The sequence below is a fragment of the Saccostrea cucullata genome, unplaced genomic scaffold (genome assembly GCF_032062105.1).
Source record: "Saccostrea cucullata isolate Sc308-1 unplaced genomic scaffold, CSIRO_AGI_Scuc_v1 ctg1139, whole genome shotgun sequence".
NCBI lineage: Eukaryota > Metazoa > Mollusca > Bivalvia > Ostreida > Ostreidae > Saccostrea > Saccostrea cuccullata.
Genome location: NW_026924508.1, coordinates 34,475 through 46,864, shown reverse-complemented (window position 1 = coordinate 46,864; position 12,390 = coordinate 34,475). Strand labels below are relative to the sequence as shown.

General features: G+C 31.5%; 2 protein-coding genes across 2 annotated transcripts in view; both read left to right on the top strand.

The window, feature by feature from the left end:
• Window positions 1-634: 634 nt before the first annotated feature.
• Window positions 635-12,390, top strand: part of LOC134266588 (twinfilin-1-like) — a 29,176-nt gene continuing 17,420 nt past the window's right edge. Inside the window, exon 1 of the mRNA XM_062748812.1 lies at window positions 635-646. The gene's annotated coding sequence lies outside the window, so the exon portion shown is untranslated. The remainder of the gene's footprint in view (window positions 647-12,390) is intronic.
• Window positions 2,589-10,981, top strand: LOC134266575 (uncharacterized). Its single transcript, XM_062748800.1, has 6 exons — window positions 2,589-2,614; window positions 3,973-4,122; window positions 5,577-5,729; window positions 8,814-8,925; window positions 9,291-9,348; window positions 10,868-10,981. Exons 2-6 carry the CDS (start codon window positions 4,033-4,035, stop codon window positions 10,959-10,961), a joined length of 507 nt encoding a protein of 168 aa, XP_062604784.1. The 5' UTR covers window positions 2,589-2,614; window positions 3,973-4,032; the 3' UTR covers window positions 10,962-10,981.

Here is a 12,390-nt window from a genome sequence, read left to right as displayed (position 1 = left end):
TCAGCACACGTAAAACAATGAATCAAGTCAAAGGGTGACAGATCTGGCGAATGTTATTATGTGACAAAATATTAACTTTCCGTTTGTCCCCAAAACTCCTTTACTCCTCATGGCGTGTGGGTTTAGACGCTGCCATAAAGAAATTTAATAGAGTGCATTCCTGGTTCTAGTTCCTTTGTCTCAAAAACCTATTGATTCTTTGGAAAACATTTGCTTTCTAGTCTCCTACAGAAATTGAACTGCCTTCCCGAATAAGAATTTGAACAACAAGACCACTAACATTTAAGAAATGGAATATAAAACTGTCTTTGTCCTCTAGTAATTCTTTGCTCTTTTATAACCTTTGCTGTTTTTGTCAAGTGCATCTTATTGTAAAAATGTTTTGAGGGTTTTTTAAAGTCAATCAAACATCATAAGTGATAATTTGTTGAATTTGACAAGCAGAATTTTGTTTGTTTTACGTCCTTGTAGCCAAGGTCGGTACCCATTTTTGATGCCCAATATATCATTATTTTTATTGAAATACACTTGATCATGTGTCTATAAAACAGGCATTGGTTGCTGTAAATTTCACAAATTTCAGTAAATCTGTCTTTGGGTTCCTTATCAAGTTTTCAGCTTAAATTGAGCGTTTTATTTCACTCTAGTTTACTGATTCATTACTATTCATTTTTAATGCAGTGTCTCGAATAGCCCTTTTTACAGCTTCTCAAAATGAAAATATGAGATGAAAAGTCAGGTCACATAATATGATATCAATTCATTAAATATTCAATCATGAGAGAAAGTAAAGCTTATTGCCATATGATATCTGTGTCGTATGTCATACAGTCGCCCCAGGGTCATGAAACGGACTTAGACTTAAGTAAAATTTTCAATCACCTGTAAAATGTTTATAAATTATTGAATTAATCTCTAAATTTGCAGATAACACCTCTTTTGGAAAACAATGTGGATAAATATATTGATTTAAGGGTGGTTGAGTTCTACAACTTTTAAAAAAAATATAACGATTTTGACTTAAGCTGAAGATGTTTCATGATCCCGGGCCCTGGCATTATTTTGAACAGCCATCGTATACAGAGGAAAGTGCAAAAAATCTAATTCTTTATATGACACGAATATTGCACTCGATCTCACTTTATCATTCAATAATTGTATCCATTACTAATACACTCGATCTCACTTTATCATTCAATAATTGTATCCATTACTAATACAAGGATGATTTCTATTGACATAATACTGATCAAAACAGAGGGAATCAAACGAACTTTAAACCCGGTTCAATGTCAGACATACACTGTATAAAGTTTTGATAAAACACTCACGTACGTGGAGATACCAAACAATTCTTACGCTCAAAGGTCCATTTAAACAATATAAATCAGGATAAGAGCAAACATGAACCTCTTCAACATCATGCTGGATCATGTGCCATGGAGGAGTGAGCATCCCCTACCAACCGGTCACAACCGCCGTTATGCAATTAGAAAAAATACAAAATATTCTCGCTTTAATTATGAAAAATCCACAAATATACACGTTTCAATTATGACAGTTGGTCTACTAGACATAAATTTTTCTTGGTACATGTATAATTGTATAAAAAAAATATTTAATTAATTTAGAAAAGATTCAACTCTTAGAAATATAATCCATTACAAAATGAAATGAATTTAATTAAAGAGGCTGAGTCTAATTATTTCTTCCCTAGGGATTTTGATAATTTTTTGTTAAGTAATTTTTACTTTTATATTTATTGTTTTGAGACTAAAAAAACCGAAGATTTACCATCCCAATTTCTTAGAGGGCCATCTCAAAAGTTGTCAAATTTCACTATTGGATCCTATGGGAATTTGTTGGGAAAGCACCAAATTATTACTAGTAACAATATTTCCATATTTTTTGTATTTCTGACCTAGAGATTTCTTTTTCAGTCAAGTAGATGTAAGTTTTTGCAAAAAGTCACCAAATTGTAAAATTTCAAGAAAGTTGACCATCTAGGTTGGTCTATGTCTTGATTAAAAAGTTTCTTTTTCGGTGCCCAATACCTCTAAAATTGCTATATTGCGGAATAAATACATATCGGTGCAGATGAATTGTCGGCACAGATAATATTTTTCGTAAAAAATAACAATATTAGATTGCTAGTATGTTTTTTTATGGTCTATCATCAGTTTTTAGTATGATATCCATGGACGTCTATGAACGAGTCTTGTGTCATTCTTCAGCGTCAAACAATGCTTACAAAATCGGACAACAGTGACGTCGTTGGAGCCACTTTAACGTGTTTTCCTAATAATTGTTGTAAAATAACATTTTCAGACCAGTAAGCGTTACAGATAATGTTAATTTAATATTAAAAGCACAATATTTGGGGAAAGTGTACTGTCGCCTTTATGACTGCAAGAAATTAAAAGGCTGCGCAAAGTCAAATTAGACTCGGCCTCGTTAACTATCATCTAATTCGTATTTCAATCGCTATTGTACATACAAAATGTAACATTTACTGTGATATCGTTTTGATAACACCACCAGTAAAACATGTAGAAGATGTATGACTACTATATATCAATAAACTTTCTTTTCTTTTGTAGTTACTATTCAACAGGTAAGCAATTCCTTTTCTTCATTTTTGGCTATTCATAGTCTATTTTTATGTATGTCTTTTTGTTGGTATGTCATTCAAAAAAGTTTTTACACATATAACATGTGTCTTTACATCTCTCTCTCTCTCTCTCTCTCTCTCTCTCTCTCTCTCTCTCTCTCTCTCTCTCTCTCTCTCTCTCTCTCTCTCTCTCTCTCGATGAACAAAATTATCCAAGATCTTTGAACTTGCAAGTTGTAAACTTGTATCTATCAACTGTGTTTTAATTATTTTTTATCATTTTGATTTTCAATAAAAATCATTCATTTTAAATTTTCATCCCTTTAAAGTTTTGTTCAAACTTTTTTTTTAATTTGAACTCCGCATTGTCATTATTTGAAAAATTATAAATCAATTATTGTAGAGGATAATAGATTTAAAATTTACATTTTTATGCTACCTTTACTGATAATCAGAATATCTTAAACGACTTTAAACACACAATTGTTCCATATTTACAACGTCTTCAAAGATCTCGTATGTATTAGATTACAGAAACATCAATAGTGCTACATAAGGCTTTTATGCAGTGTTGTTGATACTACTGGCATACGCTTCTGCCAAAAACATAAAAACTCAACAATTTCTAACAGGTTATATAAATTTTATAGAGGTAACGACCAGTATAAAGCTGAAAAGTCCATTATACAATACAAATTTTGAAGCAAAGCAAACACAGAAATCTAAAACATCAGAGGTGGGATCATGTGTCATGGAGGAGTGGGCATCCACTGGTCACACCCGCCGTGTTTTCCATGAAATGATGGGGAGAGAACGGATAAATCTGTTTTCAATTCAATGTGTAAATAATGGCCTATGTAATAAGTGTGAAAGACGTCAGCTAATATTTAACTTTAAGATAGATTGTACTTCCTGAAAGGGCCATAGATTATATCGTATCGACCATAGAATTTACGAAATTATGACTTTAATCGAGACTGTTGATATTCTTGTTTCATCAACTTAATTGTCAATAACTTACCTCGTTTTAGAAATTGTTCATACGTACATGTAGAGCATGCTCTTGTGTATCGCACCAACTGAGAGATACCGGTATAAACCCAGTATACCGGTGATGAAGGTATATTGCTACATAAGTAAGGGAAGATTATGATTCAAAAGTTAAAGTTACCTTTTTTATCATAAAGCTTGGTTGTTAGATTACCTGAACTATTAACTTCTTTTTCTAGCAAAATATTCAGATATGAAAAATTTCATTACTAGTATTTAATATATGTACGTTAACTTACAACAATATTATAGCTTCTATGCAATTAATCTTTTACAAAGAGGCTGATGTCCTATTGATTTTATTGGTGCAGGTTGATGCATTGAAAACGGTGTCAAAAATTAGCCCAAAATTTTGCAAAGACACGAAAGGAATGACTTGCATTTTACCAGCAATATGCACAGATTTCTGTCATGGTTCACACAACTGTCTTGAATGCAAAGTGGATGAAGGTCAGATAATCGTAAGTATTCTTCAATACGCATTAATATTTCTTCATTTCTTTATTTCTGTAACACTTCTTTTCGAAATGAGAAATCATTTTAATTTAAACACAACTTAATGTTGTGTTTAATTCAATACATAATTTTATAGAGATAAAGACCAATATAAAGCTCAAAAATAACGATTACTATCAAGTTTGGTTCTTCAAACCATAGACCTAAAGTGGAGGTCCACTTTAGGTCTATGTTCCAACCTATAAATTAAACTTAATATAGGTAGAGTCCATGCATGTAAATATTACTGTTGCTTTTCTTATACTTTCACGTTTCCAATGAAGTATGGAGATAACGAACAATATAATCAAAGTTAGATGTCTATTTAACAAAACACAAATTTGGATCACAGTAAATACGGGTTCCATCAGAGGTGGGAGCTGTTGCCATTGAAAGAATTGAAAGTATACATACATGTAATAATATTTGCATATTTTATTATTAAATGGATGTTACTTTATGACCTGCGACAAGCTTATGATCTTGGTGGTCGAGTGAAGGGTAATTGTGATTGTTAGACATAAAAAATGATATCTCATGTAGCGAACAAAAAGTGCGTTCAATAGTATTCTATTCCCGCCTACCTCCAAGTCAGTTTTCAAAATTTAACATATTCGAATGACTTTTAACATCTTTGTAGACATTCATATGGATTTTCATAAAACATTTCTTATTAGGGAAAACAAAGAGAGATGAGTATAATTTTGGTAAAACTTGTGTTATTCAGAATAGAATTCAATGGAAATGGAAAAAAATTTTAAAACACCCCCCCCCCCGGAAAGAAAACTTCCTTGTTTCAGGTAACATGGGCTGTCATTTTACAAATTTATGCCAAAGTTTTTGTGTTTCGGGGGGGGGGGGGGATGAAGGGGGCATATGTTTATAGACAAAAAAAACTTTAAAATGCTTATTTTTCACCAACTTCAAAGCGATCCACAACTAAATAATTGTATTTTATTAATTTATACATGTATATGTTTTATTTCTTTGTGTAAAACATAAGATAAGATACATGTATAAGATACATTTTATCATATTTAAGACTATTTCAAAATATGTTGATGCTTGAAACTTCGATTTCAATAAAAATATCGTCCACCCCTCTCTTTTCAAGAGCTGGAATCAATTATCATTTACTTTCTAGCGCTGGAATTAAAATGATCAATCAAATACCATTGAACTGTTCTTTGTATTAGACTTTATAGCCAATTTGTCATTAATATTGAATTTAATGGGTGCAAAATGTAGGCGGGAATCAAGAGTTAGAGTTCACAGTTCTTTAACATATTTCTTTGATATTCTTTGATGTTACTGCATTTTTCTTAGAAAATAAATATTCATCAGAATCTTTGCATAACTGTTTCCATAACTTTCAGGCTTATAATTAAAAATTTTAAATGAAGAAAAACAATCGTTGCAGGTATCAGGACAAACTCTAGCAATACAACCCGCTGCCAACTGCTCCGATTCAAAAATGAATTGTTTCCATGACACACGTCTGCATAGGGGAATATTGAGTTGGAAGAAAGACAGGATATTGGATACGTGTAGCAAACCCATACGTATAGAACAGGTTAAATCTCATTCCTCTATTTGTCTGTCAGTCTGTCATTCTGTCCGTTCGTCAAAAAACTTTACCCTTGGTCATATCTTTTGAATAAGAAGAGATAGGGCTTTCATATTATGCATGTACATGTATATTATCTGTGACAAAAACTTTCTCAATACATTATGATTTTTGACCCCTTGACCTTGAAGTTTGACCTACTTTTAAAAAGTTGAAAGATAACTTTGAATTTGCCATAACTTTTGAATGATAGGAGATATATCTTTCATATTTTACGTGTGAATTACCTGTGACAAAACCTTCCTAAATACACTATGATGTTTTAACTCGTGACCTTTACACTGTACCTTGACTTTACTTAAATTAGCCATAACTTTTAAATGATAAAGCTTTCAAATTAAAGCTCTGGATTATCTGTGTCAAGACCTTTCTAAATGTACTATGTTTTTACCCCATGACCTTAACATGCTTAAAGTTTGTTCTTTTTCAAAAACTTTAACCTTGGTCATAACTTTTGAATGAGAGAGATAGGGCTTTCATATAAAACATGGGCATGGGTATTGCTATGACATGACCCTTCTAAATACATTTCATAAATATTATGGATTCTGTTGAAAATTACGCCAGACGATGGATCAGATATGAAAAAGAAGACGTTGACCTTGTCAGAATGGATTAAATGTATCAAATCCATGTTAAAGTCGCGTATTAAAAGATTGAGGTTCAATATGAAAACCAACTATCCTTCTGTGTTCAATAATTTAGAAGTGAAAAAAGAATTAGATAGATTACATGATCAGTACGTACTGGTTCCTGTCAACAAAGCAGGTAACAATATTGTCTTCGTTTGTAAGGCTCATTATATGAATAGTATTTTAGAAGAACTTGGATTTAATTGTACAAGTGGTAATCCTACTTATACTCATACTTCCCTTTCTAAGGAAGAAATTCTTCAAAATCTTTAAAAAAAATTTATATCTTTAAATCTTTTTAATATTCCACAGAGCCAAAATGAATTTGAACTACCCTATATGTATATTGCATTCCGAAACTTCATAAAAATCCTTACAAAGATACATTGCGGGTTCCAATAAAAGTTCAACCAAGCCTCTTTCGTTACTCCTCATTAAGAAATTGACAGTACTGAAGAAAAAAACTTCAAGAGTACTGTGCAACAATATATTGAAGAAGTGGTGTGAATCAGATGTGGATACTCAAAAATTCCAAAGAACCTTTGGACAATTTGAAATCGCAAGATTTTACCAAAATCAACAGCTTAAAAACTTCCGACTTTTCAGCTTTATACACAACCATTCCCAAAGATAAATTAAAGTTCAGGCTTTTTTATATCATTGACAACTGCTTTTTCTATAAGAATGGAACTCGTAAATTTACTTACATGTACCTTGTCATTGATCATTTGCAAAATTATTTTGTTAAAACACATTCTGATTGCACACACAAGCTAGTACTCTGAAGTTGACATCAAAAAGATGCTTGAGTTTCTGATTGACAATATCTATTTGGATTTGGAGACCAGGTATTCCAACAATGTATTGGAATTCCCATGGGTACCAATTGCGATCTGTTATTAGCAGATGAAATTTCATATTCATATGAAGCAGAATTTGTACAAAATTTTACGCGTAAAAAGAAGAAAACACTTGCTGTGGCCTTCAACTTGATATTTAGATATATAGACGACGTATTGTCAATTAACAATGGTAATTTCCATTCCTACGTCGATACATGTACGATATATCCTGGTGAGCTTGAGATAAAAGTTACCATAGAGTCTGACACAACTGTTTCATACTTGGATATTTTACTTGAAAAAGACGTTCATGGTAATGTAACAACCAAGCTTTATGATAAACATGATGACTTTAACTTTTCTGTCAACTTTCCTTACTTATGCAGCAATAGACCTTCATGACTTGCATACGGAGTATATATGTCTCTGTTGGTTCGATACGCAGGGAAATGTTATACGTATGAACAATTTCTAAAACGAGGTAAATTATTGACAAGCAAGTTGATGAAACAAGAATATCAGCAGTCTCGTTTAAAGTCATCATTTCGTAAGTTCTATGGTCGGTTCAATGACCTTGTACGCAAATATACAATTTGTCATTGAGTCAAATGCTGACTGACGTTTTTCATACTAATTGTTAGTCTATTATTTATAAAATGAATTCACGACGGATTTTTTCGTTCTTTCCCTATCATGACTAGGAGCACACGGCGGGTGTGACCGGTCAGCAGGGGATGCTCACTCCTCCATGGCACCTAATCCCACCTCTGATGTTTTGGAGGTCCGTGTTTGCTCTGCTCCTATTTTGTATTGTTTTATGGAATTTGAGATTGAAAACTATTCGTTATCTCCATATCGTTCATTCCTTTAAAAAATCCCGAATGTGTTCAATGGGATTCAGACCCGAGAATTTGACAGTCCATCATCACAGAGGTCTTTTGATCAATATTCTTGTGTGTTTAGCACGTAAGTGCATCGTTTTAAGGATTTCCAAACCGTGAGTTTTTTATTCATTACAAAAACAAGCCAGAAAATAATTAAAGCCCTGAGGCTAACTCTGGACCTCTCTGGAAAAGAATAATTTAAAAATCAATACACTTAACTACAGGTTAAATGAATAATTATGCAATTCAGCTATAGAAGTGTGCTGCAAATAAAATCATACATTATTAAATTAAAAGGTATATGCACATGCAATATGCATTACTATGCACATGTGCATAATATATAAAAACATGAGTCTGTCACACTTACTATCTCCAATATTTAAAAGTCTCCGTGGGCTTTGTCCCATCCTATGGCCCTCTAGAGGACTTTGCACTGGATCTAGCTTAAGGTGTCCCATTCTCGTACATCACATGTCTTTAAAAAGGCATGCCCCCCAACCAATAGTATGAGTTTCACACTAACTAAACCGATAAAGTTGATTTGGTCTTATTTTTTCCATTTATTGTCCGCCTGTCTGTCCGCTGTATATCTTGAACTACTTTTTAAAGATATATAGATATTTAACTTAATTTACTGTATACAAAAATATTTATAATATATATTTTCAGGGGCATTATCAAGTGTACAGTAGTAGAGGTAACAAAATAACTTTTTCAGAAGACACTATATGTGAAGGAATTCAAGAGTGTCCCGACAAAGCGTACAATTCTAGTGAACTTGGTATGTACTCGTAAATCTTAAATCATTCAAAACATTGTTTTTCAAGCACAAAGCATTAAGATTTTCCGTTAAAAATTTGAATATCCCCCAAAGTCTCCCCCCTCAAAAAAAATATAATTGTTACTATGTACATGAAACACTCCATGCCTTATAGAAACTTTTTTTTCTAAATGGTTATTATTGTTTCTTGCATTTCTAGCAGTGGTAAAACCTATTAATTTAATTTTATCTCTTCCTATTTACATGTTTAAAAGAACTGAACTGTTTATTAACAACAATCCTTTATCTAATTTTTAAAAATTAAACGACAGTTTAAAATGTATTATTAAGCTTTTTAAGTTAGAAGATCTTCTTGGAATTTTCAGAAATGAATTATACACTTTTTGTGAAGGGAATTCCAGTCTGGAAAAGGGACTGTAAGAGGTATGGAATAAGATGTTTATATAATAAATGTTATTTTGAAGAAATGCAATTAATTTCATTCACGATTTCGTAAAAATCTGCATATGACAATAATGTTCAGTGTTTTATCCTTTTCTTGCCATGTACTTATAACTTTAAACTTATGAAAGATATTTTTATAAGAAATGAAAACTAATATAATTAATTTAGGTTTACTCTGTTTCTAGGTAGCTTCGCTTTTGAAAAAAATGATATATTTATTTTCATTTAACATGTTTAATATATGGTTGTATTATAACTTATATGCACTGGTATCGTAATACAAAAAACAAACAAAAATCGTTGATTACTGTGAAATCAAAAATTTCCATGAGGGTTTTGTTTTCGTTGTTTTCGAGGCATGGAAAGACCAACGAATTCATGACCACAGCCAAATGCAAAATTTTATACGCATTGCTACTCTACACTGTCTTATACAAGCACGAAATCAAATCCCCATAAATCTATAAAAAAAAAAAAATCTCACACCTCTCGAAAATTTGTTTCCACTAAAAAATATTATTTTACAGTAAGGTACAATGTAACTAACGTTGTTTTCAGTCCCTTCAAAGGAGAGGGGTGAACTTAGCGTGCAGAAAGCCCAATAGCTTCAGATACATAAAAATCATATTCATATTGTGAATTTAGTGTTTAGTAAAGTTCTCATCATATATTTTTATGAAATCATGAGAAACAAAAAGTTTTGGGGAAAATTTTTCGTTAAAATTTATTCTTTTGTATTAAAAAAAAATAATAAGGTATCCATTAATAATAATAATAATAATATAATATAATAATATAATAATAATAATAATAATAATGATAATTGAGTTCGAAGTCTGGCAATAAAAATCCTGAGTTGTATTCTCTTTTGAGACCAGCACGCTAACCAATACGCTACACAAGTCCTGATGAAGTGTGGCATTTAAATCATGTTTGTGATATGACCATTGACTTAAGGGACTTCGAGTATTTCTCGAAAAGATGCGAAAGTTATGCCATAAAATTATATTTTTAAGGTATAGTGAGTGGGTCTTTGCTCCATAATTTTTGGAAACCAAAATATGTATGTTTTTATGCAAACTTTGAGGATTATCTTTCAAAAAAATGGAGAGAAGACCCACTCATAACGAAAAATAGTGTTATAGTGTGAAAAAAATGACTCGTTTTGTCCTCTTTCGTGTGCGTATATTTCATAGGCAAATAACTTCAATCTTCGTAAGATTTATGCAAGTTGTAGAGATTTTACATAAAGTATACTTTAATATTAGATGAAATATTGAGGAAAATTTTGATATAATTGAGATTTAGTTTTTCACCTTCATGTTTGTCGCACTATGGGCTTATCTCTCGTCATGTTCACCCATCTCTTTTGAGATAACCCGGTTTGACTGTATAAATTGATTTATTATATATAATTCAATAGATTAGATTTATATGTAATGTTTTTAATTTTGAGCCACTTTTAATTTTCTTTTTTTTTTCTCTCTCTCTTTTTCAGTCCGGTCAACAACTGTGGAAGAAATCTTGGTCATGCATCAAAGGACACACAACTCTTCTTTTTAGTCTTTTCCTTTTTTAAGTTTATATTTTAATAAAAATCAACTATCCTTCTGTGTTCAGTAATTCAAAAGTGAAATAAGAAAATGATAAATTACATGGTCGGTATGCACTGGTACCTAATGACAAAGCAGGTTACAACATTGTCTTTGTTTGTAAGGCTCGGAATTGTACCTTGGAGGAACTGGGATTTAATTCTACTTGTGATAGCCCAACTTATACCCATAGCTCCCTTTCGAAAATGGATATTCTTCAAAGTCAGTTTTAATTTTTTTTTCATATTTGTTACAGCCAGAATGAATTTGATTTACCATATGCATATCTATATTTGATTCTAAAACGTAAAATATCATAAAAATCCCTTTTAAATATGCAAGATACCTAGCGGGTTCTTGTAAATGTTCTACCAAACCTCTTTCTTTACTCCTCACTAAAATATTAACAGTAGCGAAGGAGAAACTTCAGATGAACTGTACAATAATATATTTGAGAAGTGGTATAAATTGTATGTGGATACTACACAGCACTTAAAAATTCGAAGGAATTTTTGGAAACTGAAATCAAAAAATTATAAACAAAATCAACAGCATTAAAACTTATGACTTCAACTTTATATACAGCCATTCCCCATGATAAATTCAAGTCCAGGCTCTTTGATATCATTGACAGCTGCTTTTTCAATAAAAATGGAACTTGTTCATTTAATGAACTTGTCAATAGTCATTTGCAAAATAATTGTGTTAAAAAACATCCTGATTATACAAACAAGTACTCTAAAATTGATTTTAAAAAGATGCTTGAGTTTGTGATTTACAATATCTATGTGGTTATGAAAATCAGGTCATCCAATAATCTACTGGAATTCCAATGGGTATCATTTATGCAGCGATACTAACAGACAAATTTTTGTATTCATATGAAGTAGAATTTGTCCAAAATCTTACATGTAAAAGGAAGAAAACACTTGCTGTGGCCTTCCACTCGAAATTCAGATCTAGATATATCGATGACATTCTGTCAATTAACAATGGTTATTTCTATTTTCATGTTTATGTCAAAACAATATATCCCAGTGAACTTGAAATAAAAGATATCTTAAGAGTCTGGCACACCTGTATCATATTTGGATATTTCAATTGAAAAAGCCATTAATGGTAATCTAACAACCTAGCTCTATGAAAAACAATATTATTTTAACTTTTCTATCGTCGACTTCCCTTACTCATTTTTGTGAGAATATTTTTATTATATTTAATAAAGAGTAAGCAAAATTAATTACTAGTACAGCAAAACTCGTTTAGTACGAACACGGATATAGCGAATTTACGGATATAGCGAAGTCATCTTGGATCCCCAGCTTTATAAATTTGATGAATTTCTTATACAGTTATAACGAATTACGGATATAGCGAAGTAATTTCAAAGGTTCCTGTGACTTCGTTATAACCGAGTTTTACTGTATTT